The sequence below is a fragment of the Notolepis coatsorum genome (genome assembly GCF_963971535.1).
Source record: "Notolepis coatsorum genome assembly, chromosome: 2".
In the NCBI taxonomy this organism is placed as follows: domain Eukaryota; kingdom Metazoa; phylum Chordata; class Actinopteri; order Aulopiformes; family Paralepididae; genus Notolepis; species Notolepis coatsorum.
The window spans coordinates 101201655-101228368 of record NC_140166.1 but is presented as its reverse complement, the minus strand read 5'-3'; the positions used below and the strand labels follow the sequence as shown (position 1 = coordinate 101228368).

General features: G+C 44.6%; 1 protein-coding gene across 1 annotated transcript in view; it reads left to right on the top strand.

Annotated features, from left to right (window-relative positions):
* The window catches only part of LOC311223474 (C-type lectin domain family 18 member A-like), a gene marked incomplete at both ends in the record, with an annotated part of 94180 nt that overhangs the window by 2197 nt on the left and 65269 nt on the right, over positions 1–26714 (top strand). The window contains 2 exons of the mRNA XM_084308260.1: positions 19745–19975; positions 21975–22072. Coding sequence (XP_084164386.1) covers positions 19745–19975; positions 21975–22072 — 329 coding nt within the window. The remainder of the gene's footprint in view (positions 1–19744; positions 19976–21974; positions 22073–26714) is intronic.

Below are 26714 nucleotides of genomic sequence, written 5' to 3'. Positions count from 1 at the left end.
GTGTGTGTGTGTGTGTCTCTCTCTCTCTCTCTCTCTCTCTCTCTCTCTCTCTCTCTCTCTCTCTCTCTCTCTCTCTCTCTCTCTCTCTCTCTCTCTCTCTCACACACTTCTCCCTGTCTCTATCACTCTCTCTGTCTGTCAATTCAATTTTCAATTAAATTCAAAGGGACTTTATTGATATGGGAAACATACGTCTACATTGGCAAAGCCAGTGTTGAAACAAACAAAACAAAAAAAATCAAACAGATCAGTACAGTACAGATAGTGCAGGAATGTTTGTCTTTTTTTTTTTTTTTTAAACTTTGACCAGTCAGCTGGTTCTTTTAGCGTTTAGCGCTTTTTCATCGCATTCATACTTGGTCAAGTTCGACCGACAGAAGCAGGCTGAAAGGGTTCAGATGGGGGGGAAGACACTCTGGGAAAGGCACGGCTGCCGTCCGGGATTCGAACGCGCTCAGCCCCAGATCCGTGACGAGCACGGTTGTCCACGGCGCTGAAATAGCACTCGCGGTACGTGGTGAGCTACTGGAGCTCCCAGGAATATTTGTCTTTATGGTGGTTTCATTCCGTTGGATGTCCTTTTCTTGTCACAACAGCTCACAAATCTTGCTGCTATGTTTGCATATTGGTGTACTTCACCCAGTATATGGGCGTTTTCCGTTATTTGCCATGTTTTCAAAGTCTCTTTGGGTGTTTGCAATTTGTGGGAAGTATATGTCTCTGATGTCTTGGTATAGTGGGCAGGTTGTTAAGAAGTGTAGCTCGGTTTCCACCTCTTCTTGTGTGCAGTGGGTGGGTGCACAGCCTGTCTTCTCTTGGGAGCCAGGTCTGCCTATAGTGGCCTTTCTCGATGGCAAGGCTGTGCTCGCTGAGTCTGTACCTAGTCAAGGATCTTCTTAGTTTTTGATCAGTCACAGTGCTTAGGTATTCTGCCATGCACTGTGTACTCTCTATTTAGGGCCAAATAGCATAGTCTGTCTCTGTCTCTCTCACTCTCTATCTCTCTTTCTCTCACTCTCCTCTCGCCTTTCTCTGTCTCTCTTCTCACTCACTCTCTCTTTCTCTCTCATCATCTCTCTCTCTTCTCTCTCTCACTCACTCTCTCTTTCTCTCTCATCCTCTCTCTCCTCTCTCTTTCTCTCTCATCCTCTCTCTTTCTTCTCTCTGTCTCTCACTCTCTTTCTCACTCTCCTCTCTCTCTCACTCTCTCTCCCATATCTCCCTTATCTGTCTCTCACCTTCTCTCTTCTCTCTCTCTGTCTCTCTCTCCCACTCTCTCCCCTATCTGTCTCTCCCACTCTCTCCCCCCTCTCTCTCTCTCTCTCTCTCTCTCTCTCTCTCTCTCTCTCTCTCTCTCTCTCTCTCTCTCTCTCCCTCTCTCTCTCTCTCTCTCTCTCAGAGAATGAGAGGCAGAATAAGAAAGATCTCTCTGGTGACTGTGATGATGTAATGATGACAAACCAAGTAATTCTGACTATAGGATGTCGTTGAACAACTGTTCTCTGTATATAAACCCTGCAGCCAAAATGTTTCCACAACTGTTTGCTGTATAAATCTGCAGCCAACACATTTCCAAAACCAAATCCTAGATATTTAAAAGTAAAATGTTTGTATTTGCTCATAGCCTGTATAAGAAGCCTTAATAGCACATACACAGCAGCTGATGCTGGAACGTGAGGCTGGAAGCTACAGTAGGCCCCACTGGGATTGGTTGCTATGGATATGTGACGGCATCTGTAATTGAGTTGGAGAAGTCAGTTCTGGTGGAAATATGGCGCTCAGACCAAATGAAGAGCATGGTTTGGATTTGGCTCCATCAGTAGCACTGCTGCCTTTCATGCCAGCGAGCACAGGGCTTTACGCAGAGAGGAAACCGTAATCCTCCTCACTCGCGTTGTGTGTCACGTCTGTTAGTAGGATACTCATGGAGTCAGGCGCGTCTGGGGTCAGGGGTTACCTCTTGGTCATTGTAGCAGAAATGATAATGATAATAATAATAATAATAATAATAATAATGATACTAATAATAACAATAACAATAATAATAGTTATAATACTAATAATATGATAATACATAGACTTCAGGACTCCCTAGACCGACCAGTGGGGGGCACATGCGAGCAACGACCAGGAAGGGGAGGGGGGAATTGGCATAACGACGAAATTGGGATGGGAGAAAATCTGAGAAAAACAGGAGAAAAAGTGGATAAAAAAAATTATATGATAATACAAATGATTATAATAATACTACTAATAATAATAACATTAATAACAATAAAATAGAGGGCGGCTAGGTGGTGTAGTGGGCAAGGCGCTCGCCACCAATGCAGGATACGCTGGGTTCGAGCCCAGCTCTCCGCATTGCTATCAGCTTGGCTGGTCGTTCATACTAACACAATTGGCAGTGTTAGGGGTGGGAAAGCTGATGGGTGGGGATCGGACGTTGTGGACAGCGACTCCTACAGGTCGGTTGGTGCGCCTGCGCAGCAGAATCAGGAAGCGACGGGGGCGGCGTGTCCCTCCCACGCAGACCCCCGCCGCTGAGAGATCGCGCTGTGCAGGTGAAAAGATGCGACGGCTGCTTCCTCGAGTACCGGAGGGGACACGTGATGTAAGGCTTAAGGCCTCTGCATGCTACAGAAACTTCAAAGCAACTGCAACACAACATCGACAAAGCAACGGTGTTTTAGACACTCTGCCTTTATGCTTCTGCAACATCGACGCGCAAAGTTAGTTTAACTAAAGTTAGTTTAGGTTCGTGTTAACAATAGATAATGTACAAAATAAACGTATTTCCGGTGATTTTAGACGTCGCTCTTTTATTTTGAAAACCCCCGACCGGAAGTGTTATAGTCTGTTGCTAGCAGCTTAACTTTCTATGCTTTTCGAGCTAACGTTACCGTAACATCATTCGTTTCCAATGGAGAGGACCTCGGCTCACATGCAGCGCAAACTACCTATTGGAATAAATTAATTGATTGATGTTTAACTTGTCCCTGTGTGTGTCCAGTCATTTCGACTAGCAAACGTTGTATTTAACGTTACCTCAGGACGGATACCATTGTATTTACTTGGTTAGCTATGTAGCTAATGTGGATAGCATTTTGAATAGACCCAATGCTAGCTGGCTGGCTACAGCTTTATTTACTAAATTATGGAGGCTTTTTAATCGTCAAGGTAAGAGAGGATTTGTCATGATCAACTGAAGGCGTATGCTATGGAACAATATGTGCTTGGGTTTTCAGAAAAAGGCGAGCTATGTGACGCTAATTATTTAGCGTCAACGCTGGAAACAACAATGGAGGATGATATTCTCTGCAGGACTAATATTATTCTATGACAGCCCCGCCCCCATTCGCTAACCAACCAATCACTGCTACGCAATATCAACGCAACGGTTGTTTAGGTTAGATTTGAGGAACATGTACGCAACGTCCAAGCAACACAGTCTACAAGACCCTCTAAAACAGTGGTCACCAACCCGTCGATCTTGATCGACTGGTCGATCTTTGAGACTGTCCCTGTAGATCTTTCCATGAAAATTAAAAATTTAATTTTTTTTTTTTTTTTTTTTTTTTTAGATCTTACCCTGAGAGTCCACATTACAGTTCTACCTTTGTTTTGATGTGAAAAGTGATGCTGCACTTAGCACTGACTGAGAAAGTACACATACAGTTCTACTTTTGTTTTGATGTGAAAATGGTGCTGCACTTAGCACTGACTGAGAAAGTACACATTACAGTTCTACTTTTGTTTTGATGTGAAAAGTAATGCTGCACTTAGCACTGACTGAGAAAGTACACATTACAGTTCTACTTTATAAAATGCTAATTGTAAATATGTTTGTCAATGTTAATAATATGAGAAAGTCCACATTACAGTTCTACTTTTGTTTTGATGTGAAAAGTGATGCTGCATAAGATGACTGCACTTAGCACTGACTGAGAAAGTACATAATAGTTCTACTTTGACGTTTTAATGTTGGACCAAAGCATTGCATGTAATTAGAATACAGGCAAATAAAAGTCATTTAGTTTAAAGTACAATCTTGGCTGTCTTTTTCACTCAACGCTTCAATAGGTAGATCTTGCCTTCACCAAAAAAAAAAAGGTGATCTTGGGCTTAAAAAGGTTGGTGACCACTGCTGTAAAACAACCGCGCTGAAATCGCGCCGATGTTGTGTTGCAGTTGCTCTGAAGTTTCTGTAGCATGCAGAGGCCTTTAGTCCACATTGCAGCCAGCTTGTGGGAGGCATGGCCTAACAGCGTTCGAGACAGGGGAGGGTAGAATTGGACGATACGAAATTGGGATGGGAGAAAAAAATAGAAAATGGGAGAAAAAAGTTGATCAAAAAAAAAAAGAACAATAAAATAGACAGAATAATAGCAGTACAGAGAATAAGAAAAAGGGTAAAAACAATGCAGGTAATAATAAGTCTGGTTAATTAATTAATTGAATATCATTACACCTGTGGACTAGATTAGGCAATTCTTCACACCAAAACCTGATGTGGAAGTTTAAATTGAGCATACAGAGTAAGTAATACTGTCTATTCATGAGGGTGAACGGACAGCCTGGTGGCAGCTCTTTAATATCATGACTGAGCAGGTAGGGCCAAGCGGTTAACTCAGCTCTTTAATATCAATGACTGAGCAGGTAGGGCCAAGCGGTTAACTCATTCTTTAATACCATGACTGAGCAGGTAGGGCCAAGCGGTTAACTCAGCTCTTTAATATCAATGACTGAGCAGGTAGGGCCAAGCGGTTAACTCAGCTCTTTAATATCAATGACTGAGCAGGTAGGGCCAAGCGGTTAACTCAGCTCTTTAATATCAATGACTGAGCAGGTAGGGCCAAGCGGTTAACTCAGCTCTTTAATATCAATGACTGAGCAGGTAGGGCCAAGCGGTTAACTCAGCTCTTTAATATCAATGACTGAGCAGGTAGGGCCAAGCGGTTATATTTCGTATAGCATCGCGTCCCGCTCTGAGCCTTACGAGATACTCTATATCTCCTGTGATACCTAATGTATCTCCCACGAACAAAAAACACATGCACCCCACCTGTATGGGGCCCCGCCCCTTATGGTGGTACCACCCATATAACCATGACTCTGGTCATGAAACACCCTTCCTCTATTTTCGTCCCAGCGTACTGGATGCTTGCACCATACGAGCTAGCGGAATGAAAAGATTAAGGAAGATTAATAATGTTGGAAGCTTACCGGAGGTTGCTGGCCCCTGGCATCTTCGACGCATGTTTTCGGCGACACGACGGGCCTGTGATGTTCCTCGTTTGATGACTGCACATCGAGGTTCAGCTGTACAAGGCTGGCTGTCGGGCCAGCTTGTACTCAGGTAGGCCCTGTGTCTTCAGGCATGGGTATTAGTGTTAGTAATGCTGGTTTGTGTTGTTAACACAACCTTGTTGTGTGTTGGCGCCAGGGGCAAGATGGTTTGGTGAACGTTCTCTGCAGGGAACGGTTTCCAAGCTGTCTTGGGCGTGCTGCTAAAACATCTAAAGCTATGCTAACATGCTATCGCTACTGCCGCATGCTATCACTACTGCTAATTGCTATGCTGTTTTAATGTCTCCGCCGTGAGATGTTGTCACTCTCCCGCCTCTTGCCCGGTTCATCAATGAAGGTCAGTCGGTAGCTGTTGTGGGGTTTTGAGTTCTATTTACCTTTTTCGGGTAAATGGGTTGACAACGGGGTAGGTCGTGGCTAGGTTCTAGCCAGGTATTACCTTGTGTTCCGGCGGGGTTTGTTGAACGGTGTTCCCATCTGGGTTGGCGTCGGGTAGTGGGGCTATGGGTCCAGCCGACATGGTAAACATGTTGCGTGTCTGTGCACAGGCAATTGTTGTCTTGGGTTCCACATTGCCTGGCGTTAGGCTGCAGTAGTGTAAGGGCAGGGCCGCTTGGGAGAAATGTGAGGCCCTGTGCGTTTTTAGACGCGAGGCCCCCATCTCCTGGGGCGGCCCTGTGTAGGGGGCTATTGTTTCATTTTGTCACTCTGCTATGAGAAGGTCTGTCTTGCTACAAGCTTTCTCTCCTCTCAAACCATTCATACTGACGGTCAATCGGTATACTGGGGGAGTAGTGCGGGGGGGGGGGCTTTGTTTACCTTTTTTGGTAAATGGGCTAAACTAGGGCTGGTGTTCTGTTGTGAATATTTTGAATGAAGACGGGTCTGGTCCGTCTCCCCTTAAACTTTGTGTGTATGGGTTTGCTCATTCTACAGTTTTTGTGGTTTAGCTCTTTTATTCATTTAACCTTTTCATGGTCCACACCACAGTGGAGGGTGCTGTTTGCAATCACCACTGGTGCTCCATGTTAACGTCAGTCCTTTGTTTTTGATATATTGAAACAATGCCCCGCCCGGCCGACACCATGGGTCGGCCTGGCGAGTGGCTGGTGGGCTGTTAAGGCTTGTACCGCCACGGTATGGAATTGGCAACGATTAGAACTGTGTTCGAATTGGTGTTTTTTCTATTACAGAAATGGTGTCTGGTGGAGGGGCCCTGAGGGCCGGCCGACGTCGACACATCGCGCACGGTGTTGGTAAACCACTCCGTCGAGGATGTTGACGTTATTAGCTTTGACCCAGCCGCAAGCTATAACCGCTCAGGGTTCCCCTCTCCGCAGGGGATTTTGGTCTTCTGCTGGAGCGCGGGCGGTATTGTCCTAGGCCCTACACCGCCTCACACCGCGCAGCCAGAAGAAGAGAGAGCACGGCCTCGTCAGCGGCGATGACGGGGCCCTCGACAGGCGGCCATGTTTCCCCCGCCAGTGGTGCCCTGGTTGGAGAATCGACAGGGTATCGCGAGGCCGACAGTCTTGGCGGCCGAGGGATCGGCCATTTTGGGTGATTTCGGTGTTGGTAAACCACTCCGTCGTCATTTTGCCGCGAGCAGCCCGCTCCCCGCTCAGTCCGCTTTCTGTTACCCTCAGAAGCGGGGCTCTGGGTGTGTTCCTTTGGCTGCGGGCCGCGAACCTTCTTGAAGCGTATGCGGCCCCATTCTTCGCTTCTCATGGAGACAGGGGCTGACACCCAGTTGATGGCTGAGCCTGGGTCTGTCCGTGAGAATGTTGTGCTGTCAAGCGGCTCCCACACCTTGAACTGTGTTGGTTGAGCCTGGTGTTACGTCTGTCAACTTAAGTGTTGTCAGCAGGGGGGCTCGAAACCTTTTGAGGCACACAGTGCGGGCTTCCCCGGCCTCGCCTTCGCCAGGCCAGGTATCATGTTGGTGCTCCCACTCCTGGAATATTGGCAAGTGGTCGCAGCTCACATGGTTTGGGGTGGTAGTGATATCACTGCAGGGCTACGGTGTGTAGGAACCCATGGGGGCCTTACACCTTGCATGTCCGGCTGCAGAACAACTCCTTCAGCATGTTCTGGAGGGGTGTTCAGTGGGGGGGCTTTTTTGATCGGAAGCCCCCCGTATCAGACAGGCCCTTTTCTGTCGGGGTTCCCCCTTGGGTGCGATTGCCTCGTGGGTGGTGTCAGGGTCAGGTGTTCCGACACGGAACGCGCTCCTCGCACGATTCCAGGGTTGTCTTCGCACAGCGGGGGGGACCGGGCCAACTATCTACAGTTCCTGGCGGACCTGCGCCACGTGACGGCGGGTGCGTTGGGAGTGTCGTCACACATGACTACGGCAGTACCATATGTCGAGGTAGATGGAGAGAATGGTGAGGCGGGGACTTGTGTTTACACAACCCCACCCGTTTTCAGGTTTGGTACAGACCCTGTTGTCGGGGTCTCCAGCAGGGACAGCTCTGGTCGACGAGATCCAATCTCTGTGGACGAAGCAAGCCATCGTCGTGGCGTTCTCCTCCCGGTGTTCTCTGCCCGAGAAGTCGGGAGGGAGGGGTGTAAGACCCAGGCTGGACCTGTCCCATGGGAAGGTTCAGCATTTTTTGGATCGTCTCCTACCTGTTGAACACTGTCAGGTGGGGGTCTGGTTCTCCTCCATAGACCTGTAGGATGCGTATGCGCATCCCCGATCTTCCATCCTAGGGCTTACCTACGCTTCCTTTGCAGGGTTAGCGTATGAGTACCAGAGGCTGCCGTTCGGTTTTCTCTGGCTCCCCGCATCTTCACCAAGTGCGTGGAGGCCGCACTGGGGCCTCTGCGTCATCCGGGGTTACGGAGTGTTCTGCCCTGATGACGTTCTGGTCCTTTGCGGTCAAGGTGGATCGTCAGGTCTCGTACCAGGCAGGTCTCTACCAGCCTGGGGTTGCTGTAGACTGGATGTAGAGTATTCCTCTTCCCAGTCAACGGTTGGAGGGCTATGGGCATCCGTCTCAGAGCGTGTTGTCAACACGCTCGGGAGGTTCCGTCCTAGGACGGTTACGGCGCTGTCTCACGTCGCGTTTTCACCGACGCCTCCCTCGCTGGTGACGCGTCGGGCCAACGCAGTAGGGGGCAGCTGGCAAACCATGCTGCCCGGTCTGCGCTACGTTCAATGTGTTGGTGTTGAAAGCGGTCCTTCTGGTCCACAAATGGTGTTGATCAGGACGGACGATACGACGTCAGTGTCGTGTATCGACAGACAGGGAGGAGTACGCTCCCCCTGTCTGCACCAGGCGGCGGGCGGCTGGCTATGGGCGTCCTCCATCTGCGCGGCCTAAGGGCTCCCCACATCCCCGGCAGGGAGAATGTGGGTGCAGGTGTACTGTCGCGGGGCGGCCCTCATCCTGACGGGTGAGGATTGCGTCTGGACATGGCCAGGCAGGTCTGGGAACGATGCCGTGCCGCCAGGGATTCTTCCCCATACATCTGTTAGGTCAGTTGTTGGGACGGGTACGTTGAGGGGCGCAGGTCCTTGATCCTGATGGTGTTACCATCTGGAATGCGCATGCTCCCTCCACTGTCGCGCTTACGCGGGCAGATGACGTATGTTCCAAGTGTGGTGTAAGGCGGGGGGCCAGGACTCAGTCTCCTGCCCCCTGGTTGCTGTCCTTAGTTACCTCCAGTCTCTCCTTGATAGACTGTCGGCTTCGACGGTGAGGGTATATGCAGCAGCTATATCCTCCTATCATGAGGGGTTTGAGGGGATGTCTTGTTCAGCCACCCTCTTGTGAAGCGTTTCCTGCTTGGCGCTCGACGCGTTAAGCCGGTGCAACGCTCCTTGGCTCCGACTTGGGATCTTCAATTGGTCCTCGGTCGGTTGTCCTTGGCCCCGTTTGAGCCGCTCGAGCGGGCGCCGTTGGGACAGCTGTCCTTCAGGACCGCGTTCCTTCTGGCTGTCACTTCCGCTAAACGCGTAGGTGAGCTCTGTGCTCTCTCGGTACGTCCAGAGTGCCTGTCTTTTCGGACCGATTGCGGTGTCACTCTGCGACCTAATCCTGCTTTCGTGCCTAAGAATATCCGGAGTTCCTTCCGCTCCCGGGATATTGTGGTTCAGGCGTTTCGTCCTCCTCCTCACACTGGTGAGTTAGATGCGGGCCTTCACCTGTCATGTCCAGTCCGTGCTTGGGGATTTACCTCAGCCGTACTCAGGATTTCAGGGTTACCGACCAGCTTTTTGTCTGTTACGGTGGGGCTCGTGCTGGTAAGGCACTGTCGGAGCAGCGCCTGTCCCATTGGTTGTGCGAGGGTGTTACCCTCTGCTACACGCTGGCTGGGCAGGATCCCCCTGGGGGCGTCAGGGCGCACTCCACTCGTGGGGTGGCTGCCTCGGCCGCTCTCCTGGGTGGGGCCTCGGTGGAGGCCATCTGTGCTGCAGCTTCATGGTCCTCCCCGGGCTCCTTTGTAAGGTTTTTCCTCATGGACATGACCGGGGGTTCTGTCTCCCAGGCGGTTCTGGGGTCTGTGGCCTTTCCTGCTTCCCGTCCTTTGGTCGGGTAGCAGGAGTGTATGGGTATGGGCCGCAGTGTGTTGAGTCACACGTGGTTCCGCCTGTACGGTGTGTTCAAGGGGTTCTGGCTCCCTCTTGTTCGCATTCAGGTGGAGTTGACTGCGCCCCCCCTTCGTTAGGAAGGATGGGGTGACAGGGCTCCCCGCACCCCTTGATGTGGGCTTACGGGTCCTCAGGGGGTACATCTGTCGGGTCTCGCGCCCGCTCTTCCCCATTATCTCGTAAGGCTCAGAGCGGGACGCGATGCTATACGAAATATAACGATAGGTTATGTAGATAACCTAGTTATATTAGTATTGGCTAAGCGTCCCGCTCTGCGCGCCCTGAGTTCCCTCTTGAGGGGTCTTTTCCTGGGACGGGTTTTTGGCGAGGAAGGGTGTTTCATGACCAGAGTCATGGTTATATGGGTGGTACCACCATAAGGGGCGGGGCCCCATACAGGTGGGGTGCATGTGTTTTTTGTTCGTGGGAGATACATTAGGTATCACAGGAGATATAGAGTATCTCGTAAGGCTCAGAGCGGGACGCTTAGCCAATACTAATATAACTAGGTTATCTACATAACCTATCGTTAACTCAGCTCTTTAATATCAATGACTGAGCAGGTAGGGCCAAGCGGTTAACTCAGCTCTTTAATATCATGACTGCTGTAAGGAATAGTTACTCTAGTCTAATGGGTGCTGGCTGGCAGTATATATATACTGTATATATACAGTATATATATTAGGGCTGTCAATCGATACAAATATTGAATTGCGATCAATCACATGATTACGTTAAAGTGTTATTAACGCTCTAACCTTGACAACCATAATATAAATATATATCTTGCAGGGGAAGAGGAAGAGGATGAGGAAGAGAAGACAGAAGGGTTAACGAGGTAGCGGCCTGAGCAGCCATCAACACTAATGTTCTCTAATGCACACCTTTGACATCCTGCAGAACAACCAAGAGTAGCTTATTCTTCATATCTCAGCCTGTTTATCGCTTTTTGATTACATTTCAGTACGGCCACGAGGAAACAAATGGATTGTGAGACCTCTCAGTGTTAAATAATCCACTGTATATCCTCAGGGCCAAAGACGTTATTTTACTAAAGATTACATCCTCAAAAAGCCCTCTTTATGAATATAGGACTCTTTCTTAGAGGGCCCCCCCCCCCGCAGCCGCAGAGATCTGCGCTGAACTGATAAGGAGGTAATGAGAAAGCGAGGCATTGGGATAATCATTCTCCGTTCACAAATGCAGCATTACAGGTAATTTTCCTGTGAAGACCCTCAAGGCTCAGTGATCCGATGGCATGTATTAAAGAGCTTTGCTGATAAACGTGAAAGGGGCTTTCGCTGCGATTGCTATTATTGTTGAGGAAATGTTCCGCACAGGAGCGAGTAAGCGATGGTATCGCTGAGGAGATTACTGAGTGGTTCCTGCAGGCAACCTCTCCTCTCAGGACAGATAAAGTAACCAATGGTTCTTGGAAGTGGCAGAAATCTCCGCTACCTCACCCAGTAGCCCTCTGTCTGCATGGAGCTTCCAAGACTATGAAAGACATGCTACTGTTTCACACAGAAATTAAAGTGCACTTCACCAAGAAAACTAAATAATGTAGTACTAGAGGGTATATGATAGGCACTACATGGGACTACAGGGTACTAGGCGGTGTATGATATGTACTACAGGGTATTACATGGTAGTACAGGGTATAGGAGGGTATATGATAGGTACTACAGAGTATTACATGGCAGTACAGGGTACTAGAGGGTATATGATAGGTACTACAGGGGATTCCATGGTAGTACAGGACCTCATCCTCTCTCTTGATCTCCCCATCAGACATGTGAGGACCACAAAGGCCCATGTTGACTGCGACCATGATTGCGTGCTTTTTTATTCATTCCTGCCCCCCCCCCCTACTAACACTCAACGCCCCGAACGCCTCTCTCGGTTCATGCCATAACAGCCACCAAGTTTTCCTCCGCCTTTACCGCCACCCAAAACAACACAGGCTGTCTTCAGACCCGGAGAAACTCTCCACCAGCATCTTTAACTCCACCTGCTGCCAGTCTATTTTAGACACCATCGCCCCTCTCATCCTCAAGAAGCCCAAACCTGCGGCTACCCCCTCCTGGCTCAATGACACCACCAGAGCACAGAGGAGGATCTGGAGGCAGGCTGAGCGCAGGTGGAAAAAATACCATCTGCAGATCTCACTGGAGATGCTCAGGGACAGCCAGCAGACCTACCAGAGAGTGGTGAAAAGTGAGAGAGCTAAATACTTCTCCAGCGTAATTGCCAAAAATGCACAAAACCCCAGAGACTTATTCCAGACCATAAACTCTGTTGTCTACCCCTCTTCCACCGCTATCCAGGATCCATCCCCTGCCAAATGTGAGGAATTTCTGTCCTTTTTCTGTGAGAAAGTGAATAATATCAGAAGATATTATAAGATATTATTATATTAAGATAATACCGCCCCCCTCCTCAAGGAGGTGTTCCACACAGTCGGTCCACACATCCTCTCGATCATCAACAGCTCACTGGCTACTGCTACGGTTCCATCCCCCTTTAAACATGCAGTAGTCCAGCCCCACCTCAAAAAACCTAGCTTAGACCCCACCCTCCTCAGCAACTATAGACCAATATCCTAACTACCATTCCTGTCCAAACTACTGGACAAAGCTGTCCTCAGTCAACTGCTCCCCTACCTCCGCCATAACAACATTCTGGAGAAATTCCAGTCCGGCTTCCGGGCTGGTCACAGCACTGAGTCTGCCCTCGTAAAGGTACTGAACAACCTACTCCTCATCACCGACTCTGGGAAATGTGCTGCACTGGTCCTCCTCGACCTAAGTGCAGCCTTCGACACGATAGTCAAGTCAAGTCAAGAGTTTTATTTGTCACGGCATAAAAGCATACAGTGAAATGTGGGAGGTCATGCCCGCAGCGATTGTGCAATAATACAAGTAATAAGAATAAGACATTTGTGCAATAATACAAGTAATAAGAATAAGACATAACAGGTATAATGTACATACAGTTTACAAAAAGCATGGTAAAGACATGCTAAGGTCCTGCGATAGTGCAATACAATGTTAGCTGCGGATGAGGCATTGGGTCTTATGTACACTACTATACAATACTTAAGCATTACATCACGCGCAGAAGTGTGTTATGAGAATTAGAGCATGCCTAGGGGTGGTTGTTAGGCCCGAGGCGCCACTGAGAGTTCGAGCTGCTGCGGTGAAAAGATGCGACAGGCTGCCTCCTTGTGTACCGGAGGGGACACGTGATGCAAGGCTTCTGTCCTCACTACAGCCGACCAGTGGGAGGCATAGTCTAGCAACGTTCAAGACAGGGGAGGGTAGAATTGGATAATACGAAATTGGGATGGGAGAAAAAGGAGAAAATGGGGAGAAAGAGTGGATAAAAAAAAAAGTTAGTCCTAACAGTGTTTAAGAGTCAGATAGTCAGAGTCATAACAGTTCTCAAGTTCACCAGCCGTTAGTTCTTCAGCAATTGGCAAACTAAATGAATGTTTGCAAAAACTAAGTTTTTGGATGGATGTGAGATTATGTGCAATATAAATCTGCATTGTTTTTTTTAGGTGAAGTGCCCCTTTAACTTGCAGCTTTCAAGACTTTTGACCTTTTAGACTTTAGAGTGTCTGGTTCCTTGATGTTTCTTAGAGCTGGGCAGAGTGTGAATCTGAGCAGTCCCTGTCACAGCCTTATAATAAAGCCATTGCTTTACTCTGCGGTCACCATTATCTTGTCTCTGGTCCACTAATTGAGTCGTTTAATTCCCAGAGCTGATGCAACATGACATGGTTTAAAGTGGAATGTCTTTTAGACTCTATTGCCCAGTGACCTTTAAGCCCCTCTGCATCAAAGCGTACATGGATGGTCCTCGGCTGGACTGGACCACTTCAGAGAGAAGGGGGCTTAGCATAGAGTCTCCTTAACCCTGGACCTCCCCCACACAGCTATGCCATGCCCCTGACATCTGGACCCCCCCTATTTAACCAATCATCTGCACTGTGTGTCTGACCACACAGACAAGGTTAAAGAACAAACCCAATTTTTTAAGATAAGGTTTTTATGGCAGTTCCGCTGTTAGGATACAGCAGAGAGAGGCAGTAATGTACATGGTAATACAGGGTATATGATAGGTAGTACAGGGTACTGGAGGGTATATGATAGGTAGTACAAGGTACTAGAGGGTATATGATAGGTATTACAGGGTACTGGAGGGTATATGATAGGTATTACAGGGTATTAGAGGGTATATGATAGGTAGTACAGGGTATTAGAGGGTATATGATAGGTAGTACAGTGTATTAGAGGGTATATGATAGGTACGGTAGTACAGGGTACTAGAGGGTATGATAGGTAGACGTGCAGGTGCAGCATGAGACATAGTTTGTTTAGCAATGAAAACATGGTGGAATGTAGACGGAGCTCTGGAGATTTTTCAGTCTTCTAAGAGAACTAAGTGTGGTGTATTCTGGTTTTTATGGAGTGCTGAGGGAAACTTGATCAAAGATTTTTTTTATTTTCAGCACATTTTAACAATACCATGATAATACTGATAACGGTGATCATTGTGGTCACTATAATCATGATGATACTGATAACCATGATACTTATCCTCACTATAATCATGATGATACTGATAACCATGGTAATTATCCTCACTATAATCATGATAATTATAACAGTGATAATTTTGGTCACTATAATCATGATAATACTGATAACGGTGATCATTGTGGTCACTATAATCATGATAATACTGATAACAGTGATAATTTTGGTCACTATAATCATGATAATACTGATAACCAAAATACTAGCCATGATCCAGGGTCTCAGAGTCCTGATGGATACTTATGCATATCCATTGATTTATGAATTAATGTCTAGTTGCTTGTGAACAAGAAATATAAACAAGAAATAACAATGTAAAAAACTAAATACAAATATAATTTGCGGTGAAAGTACATGTTGGAGCCAAAATGTGTTTATTTGTATAGGCTGCACATGTGCATTTAGGTTACTATGACTTATGGTCATTAGCACATTGGTGTCACTTTTATTGTCACTTGCATGGTGGAGAGGAGGAAAAAAGAGGGTTAGTAGGGCTCCAATATTCTCTGCTGAGTGTCACGTCACGTCAGAGTATCATTTCGTTTTTCTTTATTATTTCAGTAACAATTGCTTGTCAGTCTCATTGTTCTCATCAATATACATCATACACACATCTGGATGTCAGAATGGATTTGTTTTGATTTTAGCCAGAGGCTAATTTCCATCTGTAGTCCATTTGCAGGTTGATGTTAACAGAACAGAAATTACAAATGTACACAAACTTCATAACCATAAGAACAGACAACAGTACATGTACAAGTTACTAAACTACACTAACTTCATAATCAGACAAAGAACAGACGAATAGATGAAACAAACAATGGTCCTCCTCATTCTTTTATTATTTTTTTTGTGTCTCTCTTTCTCCGATTTTTTCTCTGTTTTCTCCTCGTCCCAATTTAGTCGTTGTGCCAATTCCCCCCCCCCCCCTCCCCTACCTGGTTGTTGTGCGCATGTTCTCCTACTGGTCGGTACAAGGGAACCCTGAAGTATCCGCACGCTTCCTCCGACACGTGTGGCTACAGCCAGTGGCTCTCTTCTCACTTGGCAGCTGTCCACAACGCCAGTTTCCCACCCACGGCTTCCCTCCCCCTAACCCAGCCAAATGAGTTAGTATAGCGATCAGCCCAAGCCAAGGCAATGCTGACTCCGGGAGTCGAGACCGCAGCATCCTCCTCATTCTTGAACGTGTTCGTAAGTGCCTTTGTAAATATCTTGGTAAAAACTTCGTACCAACAGATTTACGGAAATCCTCCTCCGGATTCCTGAACATGTGAAACGGTCACCGTAACTCGTCAAAATCTTCGCAATGGGTTCCCATGAATGAAATACGTCACTCATTCTTAAATTGAAACCCACGTTCTCGTTCAGTGAATTTGCATACAGACACGCCCCGCCAGCCCATTATAAGGCGAATGAGGCGTGTGCAAAACAGTAGAGGTTCGGCATTGCACTGCACCATGCTGATCCATTCAACAGGTAGCGTGGAAGCGATTTGCGACTGACTGTACAATACACCATCCAAGCGGAGTGGATAAATAAATGCTCCATAAATAAATAAATGCGTGGAGAAACGGCTTAGTGAGGCAACCTCAGCACGCGAACACACACACACACACACACACACACACACACACACACACACACACGCACACGCACACGCACACGTACTGTATACGTGCAAAATGAATCATTCCAGCAAAGTATGCTTCTATTATTCTAATGGCTTGTTTCATTAGGTATTAGTATTGACATTACTAAATGCGATGTCATGCTAATATGTCATGTTCTACAGTATGAATTACTACTAAAATACCTAATAAAACAAGTCATTACAATAATAGAAGCATACTTTGCTGGAACGATTCATTTCGCACGTATATGTGTTTGTGTGTGTGCACTGAGGCTGCCTCACTAAGCCGTTTCTCCATGCATTTATTTCGTTTAGCAATAGAAATACATCGATCAAACCAAGAATAAATAATATCATAGAGAAGACAGTATATGGCATATTAATACAGTATATTCCACTATACAGTAGCTATATCTGCGGCGATCGCTTTAGTTCTTATTTATTTAGTTTGCAGTGTGTGTGTAATGCTCACGGTGCCTCATTGAGTAAGGACTATAAATGCAAAACGTAATTATTAATGATACAAATATTGTGTTATTAATTATTATTATAATTATTTAATTCCACAGATGTCTGTAGTATCGGCAATCCCCAATGACTTGTCCCGGAGAAAGCACACCAGTCTGTCCGACTTACGACTGCCTTTTTGAGTTCGTAAATCCTACATAAAAAAAATTTGTAAAAATAATTTACAATACGAAGCCGTTCGAGAATGCCGAATAAGTACGTAAATCGAGTTATGAAGGAATTCCTTGGTAACGTTTACGTATGTCCGTTCCAGAATGAGGACCAGATGTGTAGTATTTGTGTAGAATGTGTAGTATTTATGTATGATGTGTAGTATTTGTATATGATTTGTAGTATTTGTGTACGATTTGTAGTATTTGTGTACAATGTGTCGTATTTGTGTAGGATGTGTAGTATTTGTGTAGGATATGTAGTATTTGTGTAGGATGTGTAGTATTTGTGTACAATGTGTAGTATTTCTGTACAGTGTGTAGTATTTGTGTAGGATGTGTAGTATTTGTGGACGATGTGTAGTATTTGTGAACGATGTGTAGTATTTCTGTACAGTGTGTAGTATTTGCGTAGGATGTGTGGTATTTGTGGATGCTGTGTAATATTTGTGTACATTATGTAGTATTTGTATACAATGTGTAGTATTTGTGTACAATGTGTCTTATTTGTGGACGATTTGTAGTATTTCTGTACAGTGTATAGTATTTGTGTAGGATAGTTTAGTTTAGTAATTTTTTTTGCACAGTATTTAAACAAGATTAAAAAAACAACAACACAATAACGACACCTGTAAAGTACAAAAGATATACAGTGCATGAAGAGGCAGAAAAGCCCAGAAGGCTTATAAGAAACCTCCACCTATAATAATAAACACAATTATATTACATATAGCAAGTTGGAAAACAAGATCAATGTAAGGACCTTGTGGGAGTGTGTGAGAGTAAGAAGTAAGTATGAGTAAGTGTGTGTGTGTGTGTGTGTGTGTGTGTGTGTGTGTGTGCGCATGTGTGTGCGCATGTGTGTGCGCATGTGTGTGTGTATCAGATGTTCCTTCAAACCTTTTTTGTACGTTTTTGAAGAAGATTTTTTTGTCAGATGGAGAAAATCATTCCATAATTTCACACCTCTATATTTAATAGAAAATGTACCTCTGCATGTAAGAAATGTAGGAAGATGAAGATGTAAAGAGTGACAAGTATGAGTGGGACAAATAATCGTTTTTAAAGTAGGTCTTACATTTTACAGGAATGTTCCCTTCATTAGAACGAATCTTATAAATAAAAACACATATTTGAAAAATATTTATATTATAGATATTTAGAACACAAAAAAAAATATCCTAACCCACATAAATGGCATAATCATACTCCCTTATTCAATAACAATGCACTCTTGATTGAAAAACGACCTATAAGATTCCCTATATGGGAAAAGCAAGGCATACACTCATTAGGGGATGTTTTTAACAAACAGGGTTTTTGTAGTTATGAAGAAATACGCAAAAAATGTAATCTCACCAAGTCCACACATCTTTTTTACATACAGTTATTGTTATGTTTGAAGTCTCACGGTGTTCCATTAAAGATACCAATTGAACACCACAGATACCACAAATTCTTCTATGAAAGAGAGACATCGAGAGGTTTTGTTTCAGATTTTTATCATCAATTACTAACGTCCTCGTATGAAACCCTCCACCTAGACTTCGTCTGAAGGAGGGATATACCAGACCTGGAAAGTGATTTTGATTGGCAAGAAGCCTGGGCAAATGTTCGACTCACATCAAGGAACCCGGACCATCAACAAATAAATCTTAACTATATTCACAGGACATACTTGACTCCTATAAGACTGAAAAAAAATGTGTCTTAAACAAGACTCCAAATGCTCCTTATGTACAAATGGGGACGAGGGGACATTTATGCACATGTACTGGGACTGCCCACCAGTTAAGATATTCTGGAAAGAGGTGACCCAGCAATTATCAAATCTCTTAACTCTGGATATACCTGTACACCCCTCTGTATTACTGCTGAATGATGTTTTTGAGTGTGCAGTACACCCACAGCTAAAGAGATTGGTTTTATCGGGTATCACAGTGGCTAAAAAGCTGATAGCATCACGATGGTTCCAAACGGAAAAAAATTGCCGAAAGGTCTGGATTATTACATATCTCGATGTGATTTATCAAGAAATATCTACAGCAAGAATTTTGGGTCTCAATGAATCCAAAATGACATTGTGGTTAGAAGTGGTGGAGAAAATAAAAGCTAGCATATAATGGTAATGTCTGGTAGCGAGGGATAATGGATGGATTATCCAATGGGGGGTCCGGGAGGGGGGGGTACGAGCTAGAGCATATGTGTGTAGGGTATTAGATAGCAGGTATTGGGGGTATATCCTGTATAAGACATTTAACTATATGGTGATTTTATTGGATGTGCACTGTTAATAATGCTTGTATATCTTATCGAGTGTTGTCATGTTTGTTTATTATGTTTGTTTAAAAAATAATAAAAAAATAAAATACAAAAAAGATATTTAGAATCTGAAGTTTCTGAAATAGAGGGCCAGATGAGGCACGAGACTCAGATCGAGATGCGATCCTATAACAAAGCGCTTCTGGAGGACTAATATTTTGTGGAGGTTGGGAAAGTGCTTGCCCATACTAAATTACAGTAAGAAAGATAATGATAAATTAGGCTATAAGAAGTGTAAGAACTAAGAAGACAGCTAGTGGTAACAAGGTGGCTAATTCTCCTTATTATGACAATAGATGTATTACTTTTTTTTATAAACCCAGGATAGTGTAGTATTTGTGTAGGATGTCTAGTATTTATGTACAGTATGATGTGACAGTGACAGTGGCTCAGGAAGTGTCCTTGAGCAAGACACTTAACCCCTAATTGCTCCCGATGAGCAGGTTGGCACCTTGCATGTGTGAGTGAATGGGTGAAATGTGAGGAACAAATTGTAAAGCGCGTTGAGAAAAAAAAAAAATTTGTTGTATTTGTGTACGATGTGTAGTATTTGTGTACAATGTGTGTGTTGAAACTAACAATATGATTGTCTCACTTGAAGGAGTGGAATGAAAAGCTGGCCCTGCTGGCAACAGAAAGGACTTCATCCTGCCTCACAAGTCCCTCCCCTCATGACTCATCTCTTCATCACATTGGCTGGAATATACATCACTCTCCCCATGGCCTCACCTCACCCCACAAAGTGATTGACGCTTGGTTCGAGGAGGAACAAGACTATCACTACCTGAGTGGGAAATGTAGAGAGAATACCACCTGCCAACACTACACACAAGTATGTACCTTTTTATCATACTTTCACAACAAACCAGGGCTGGGCCATTAATCCAGTTTCAATTAAAATAATGATTTTGTCTTCCCACGATCACAAAAACAAGATATTAAAACGTCTTTGGTAACTTGTAGAAGATGACTAAAAGGCAGCCTTTGGTCGAGAAGAAAAGTCTAACAAATTCAGTCGTCATCATATGATGTTCTCAAATCAATGAGTAATCGTGTTTAATAATCGTGATTTCAATATCAATCAGAATAATCATCATTATGATTTTTACAACAAGCTGTAGCTGTGTCTCAGTTCAGGGGTTGTATCCTTCCAAGGCTGCATTTGCGTCATAGTAGCGCAACCAAGGCTGTCCCAATTCCTTCTTTTCCCAATAGCCTCCAGCTGCAACCGCGGAGCGAGCCCCTCACTAGACGCTGTGGCAGCCACAGAGAGCGGAAGTTTCTCTTAAGGGTTAGGTAACGGGAGCGCACGTGCACGTGGCGTCATTAGCGTGCGTGCAACCAGTTTTGATATCAGCAACGCAACATTGGTTAGGTTTAGGCCCTCATCTAAGAGAGGTTAAGGTTAGAGTGACAGTCAGGGCTGGTGATCCTTCCTGTAACAAAGCAACATAGGCCCTCAACCATAGAGGTTAGGGTTAGGGTTAGGGTTGGGGAAGTATTTTACTGTATTGTACCCATTCTGCAATCTGCTAATAACGTTTTCAATCAATCAATTCCTGGCCGCGACCCTCTCTCCAACCGCACGTCTCAACCGAGCTTGGTCAAGGGGGAGGGGCTAGGCCCAATGTGGAGTGACACTAGCGCTAACTTCCGTACTCTCCGCCACAGCGTCTAGTGAGGGGCTCACTCCGCGGTTGCAGCTGGAGGCTACTCTCTTTTCCATCAGATGGATCCTGCAGGACAAGTAACCCAGAATGCATTTCGCACCAGCGGGCAGATATGCAGACTATTTACCAAGGCTGATGCTGTTTTAATGAATGACCTTGGACCATTATTATACTGTTTTATCTGTAATTTATCAGTCTCCCCGGTTAGTTACTACAGGTCGACTATCGGCACATTTTGGCCAATCAAAGTCGACTATACAAATCCTTAGTCAGGGACGCTTGTATGCTTTCTACAACGCAGTTAGACGATTTGCGAATCTGATTGGCCAGGTCATTTCTGGTCATGTGACATGTACGCCCAATCGTGGGACCGCAAGTGTCTACACTGGTTAAGCTTAGGCGCTCTTTCGAAGTTGGTTAAGGTTAGAGTTTGTCTTAGAGAATGGCGATAGAACGCCTGCCCTTCTTTCGACGGTTAAGCTTAGGCACTCTTTCGAAGTTGGTTAAGGTTAGAGTTTGTCTTAGAGCATGGCGATAGAACGCCTGCCCTTCTTTCGACGGTTAAGCTTAGGCGCTCTTTCGAAGTTGGTTAAGGTTAGAGTTTGTCTTAGAGCATGGCGATAGAACGCCTGCCCTTCTTTCGACGGTTAAGCTTAGGCACTCTTTCGAAGTTGGTTAAGGTTAGAGTTTGTCTTAGAGCATGGCGATAGAACGCCAGGTGCTTTGCAGGCTGTTCGATGCAGAAATGGGCAAAGACACAGCTCGTCACGCTATTGGGCGCACATGTCACATGACCAGAAACGTCAGTGGCCAATCAGAATCGCAAATCGCCGAACTGCGTTGTAGAAAGCATACACGCGTCAGGGACAGGTCTAGTATTTGCATAATATGCAATTAACTTTTTATAATCACAACAAAAAACAGCCATATCCTTCAGTAGACTGCGTCCTTCGAAGGATATGGACCCTGAATTGAGACACAGCTTGCATTTTTACAAGCAGATACAGACAAAAGGTATGTCCTAGATTTACAGACATCTCTTTGATGAAATGACTAGTCGGCGTCGCCCAGACTCGGAGTCACAGTTCGATTTTTTTTACTTGAAATGTTCCAGTCTTCACTGATGCTCCTTCTCTGTTTTTATTTTATTTTATTTTCTAGTTGGTGTGGGCCACTTCCAGACATGTGGGCTGTGCCCGCCAGCTGTGTCTGAGAGAAGGGGACCTCTGGGAGTTATTTGCCTGTGCTTATTCCCCTGGGTGAGAACTACACTGCTTAGATCTGTTACTTATATAAGTGAAAGAAAATGTTATAATGAGACTAACAAGTTCTATAACGAAACCATTGTAGAGTGAAATCTGTTCAGATCTATTTGGAATGTGTTCAAAAGTAACATATGAAACCTCATACAGTAGCTTACTAGCTTTACGTATATATATATAGCACCGTCATAGTGCAACATAGCATCACATAGCCACTCAGTCCAGCCTCCACACTGTTGTGAGGTACAGTTGAGGGTGCTATCTCAAGCTCCGCCCTATTTTCTTGACCCTCCAATTAAAACTGTTACTTTTCGTAGACAAACACAGATAATTTTCTGGACCCTCCTATCACAAGCTTAGCTTTCTTGAGATTAGGTAATTTAGGGTGATGGGAACAGACCCCCAAACCAAGTGTCCCTGAGCCAAACCAGGTGTCTCTTCATATATCAATAATTTCTTTGGGGGTAAAGCAATCTTTTAAAATGATTAGTCTATGAAAATGTTAATATAGCACCTTTAAGAAAGAGAACACAGGTAGGTAGAGGGAAGTACATGAGGTGGGGTCAGGGGTCAACGGATGTTGTAGACAGGCTCTAGTTGAATGCATTGTGGTGAAGGCAGGGCTGTACAGGTGTACAGCTCTATTCTATGTCTATATTCTACATATATATTCTGTCTATTCTATGTCTATGGGTCAAGTGCAGAGACTCAATCGCATTGGCGACCCAACAAAAATTGCATGTGTGTGTGTGTGTTCCTGTGTGTGTGCCGCCCATCGCATGTGTGTGTCACTGCATACCGAATAAAGACTTCAAAGTCCAGTTATTATGTCTATATTCTACGTATGTCATTGGTGATCGCTTTCCTCCTGAAAAACTTTGTTTTTCAACTCAAAGTAGATACAAGATACAAGATACAAGAGTTTTAGTTGTCACAGCATACAAGTATACAATGAAATGCGGGGGGTCTTGCCCACAACGATGTGCATAATTACAATAGTAATATATAATAAGAATCCAATAGAACGACATTGTGCAATAACAAGTAACAAAGTAGGGCATATCGGTATCTGTACATGAGTTATTTACAGAGCATGGTAGGACATGCTAGGTCCTGTGGTAGTGCTGAGCGCACCACTCTCTGTAGGGCCTTCTAATACACTGCCTGTAGAAAACAATCTCTTATTTAGACTCTCGTCACTGTGGCCTCAATAGGAATTTAGACTGTAAGACATCTTGATGTTTTGGCTCCATATTCCTGTCACATTGGATGTGAAGTGACACAATGAGTACCAGCTCACAGTGAAATGCACTTTATCAGCTCACAGTGAAATGCACTTTACCAGCTCACCGTGAAATGCACTTTATGAGCCACAGTGTTCAGTGTTTTCAGCCACAGCAGATGAACAGCGAAAAGGACTACAGTTTTGTCCTCCCATTTCAGGATGCCAAAAATATTTTGATTATTATTAAAGGTGCTATATAGATAACATTCAGCCACCAGATGTCGCACTATAGCACGTCATTTATCCAATCAGGTGCATTGCATGTGGGGGAAATGGGAAGTAGGGAGGGGATACATGCAACATGTAAACAACAATATTAATTAGAAAAGATTGAATGATGAATTCATTATTCAATATTTCTTTGGGGGAAAAGCAATATTTTTATTCTGCACCTATCTAAAAGCTCTGTGGATGTATACAAATAAAAATTAAAGATTACTCAACATAACATTTTTATCTATAACACCTATAGTAGATATTTTTAGATATAGTAGATATTTTTAGTATGTAGTCAAAGATATGATCACGTGCAGTGAATCACAGAATTAACAGAAACATAAACACGATTCGAGTCTTGATGTCCCATTTTCAGGTACTCTCAGTTTTGCAGGGTGTATCTATAAGACTTTAGCTGTGGACACAGAACACCAGATGGATAACAGCCATTCTCTGCATTGCAAGTATGGATGAATGTAGTGAATCAACCTCATGACACGATCGGATCTCACATTAATCATGATAACATGACAAGTGCAACGGTAGTCGTTTATCATTTCACATCCACATATATAGAGTCGAATAATGAATGTGTCGCTGTCCAAATACTTATGGAACCGACTGTACTGTCAGAGAGAAATCAAACCGTGAATCTTGTTCTGCATGAAAGGGTCTGGCTGCCAGTGAGGATGAAAGAGCTCAACTGCTTTTCTGTCGGGAGAATCAAAATAATCCCCAACATCATTGAAAAATTCCATTACTGTGGATCATCTCACCGCTGATTGCTTAAAGGTCACATATTATGGAAGAACTTTTCCTTGTATTCAGTTTCAGTTATTTTTATTTTGCACAGTTATTTGTAAAATAACAAATAATATAGAATGCAGTGAGAGGCTAAACACTGGCGAAACACTGACACTATCTAAACACTGTTAACATTTCATTGTGTTATAAAAAAACGGAAGAATAATTTGACTATAAAAGTGATGCCAAACTAATAATAACCAAATATAAAATGTAATTAAAATATACACATACATTTTGGCCTCTGATGATCCTCACTATTAATTTACAAACTAAATAAAACCACACGGTCAAAGCTGATTCCTCCAAATAGCAACACCTGAGTCAAACAAATCCCACTGATTATATTGAGCCCTGACCTGACCCCATGACCTGACCCCATGACCTGACCCCATGACCTGACCCAGTGACCTGACCCAATGACTGTGGCACTGTTCCCTCAATAGGTTTACAAAACAACACAATAATTAATACACAACACAAATTACTCTTACAAACTTGTTCAAAAGGAATAAGATAAGATAAAATAAGATAAGATAAGATACAATGAAATAAGATAAGATAAGATATTTCTTTATTGATCCTTGGTCTGGATCGGTCCTAATATACGTCGTTACAATAAAATATAGGCAATATACAATTTGGTATCTGAATATATACAGTATATTGTGTTGTTGTGTTCAGTATTATATAGTATATTGTCTTGTTGTGTACAGTGTACACAACAAGACAATATACTCTATAATGCTGAACACAACAACACTGTAACTGAGGGGTACAATTCCCTGACTGTATGGTTAGATATGATACTTACTACCACTACCTCTTGTACTTTAGACTCTGGCCACCCAGTACTAGGTATAAATAATTATGATAAACACTCCCACCTGATGAAACGGATCCAACACAAATGTACCAAGTCGAAAGTCTGCGTTTAATAATAATACATAGCAAAAGGTATGTACAACGATCACTTAATTACATTTATGATTTGAAATAGTATGCACTTTTATGGCAAATGAGTATTCGTAGGTAGATCAATATCGAATGTCCAATCTCTGATTGCGCAGGAAGCAAATATACAACCTGGAATATTTAGGGAACAATAGCAATGATACTTGAATGATTATATAGCTGGATACACTAGGGGAAGGTTCCGACTGCTTGTAGGACAGCTGGAGGGGGGGGGGTAGAGTCTGGCTGTATCCCGTCTGGCCGAGGGTATCCTGGGAGAGCCCACAGTCGTGCGACCCGGTGCCCAGCGATCCTCGATCCACAGATGAAAGCAGTTGGACTCTCTGTGGCCGGCGTCCTCCGGTCCACGATGGAGAGACGTGAGGCGACCTCGTCGTGTAGAGCGTCTTCTCACCTGTCGTCCTCTCCGGGGGGGGTATTTCCAACACACCGCAGTGTTGGCCTTTATCCATAGAATAATCAAAGTACTCAAAGCATAATCCAAGCCGGGGAAGGCTAGCCGTCGTCGGTAGAATAATCCAATATACAGGTCCACTCGCTCTTTGGCCTGGAGCTCCTCGGGTGCAGCTTCACGTGGGGTCAACCACCCTGGATAAGCGTCCAGCTGATGCCCGAAACGATGGGGGTGCTGATTACTATAGAACTCTTACCGCACGAGGCACTACATATGAATAGACTATTATTAGCTTAATAGAATACGTCCAACTCGATGATATAGTGCCAAATATGACTATTCAAATATTAATATACACGATGTCTCAATGCCGATACTGGGCCGAATTGGCCTTACTGCCCACACGTGGTTCGCGGGGAGGCTTTTGCGTCTGTCACTCTGTTGGAGGGTAAGGAACTGGACTAAAAGAAAGCTCTACTTTAATAGCGCAGTATATATACGCACTATGAACAAATAGTACCATTAGTGGTGCGGTAGACATATTCCTACGCGGAACTAGGACTTGTCCATACATGTTGAGCGGTACGATTGAACCTGGTCTGAGGGGTATGGCGACCTGGCACCAAGGTCTCGTCCAATGGTAGAATGGAGACTATTATGGGATGTTCAGTAGACTAGAAGGGATATTCAATGCATATTGTACAAGGAATATACAAGGGATATCAGGGGATATACAAATACAATTAAATATATATATATAAATAAATATATATATTCGGTTTAATCTGATCCTTCAGAACAGCCGCCCCCTAATTGGTCCCAACCCAATTAGTTAAGCAGAGACAGATTAACCGCACTGTCTACCACTCAAGGGTTCGCTGTAAGGGTCAGTCAACTCACAAAGTCATAGGGTCATGGTCATCATCGATTGTGTCTGGGAGTCGGGGCAGTTCTATGAGCCTCGC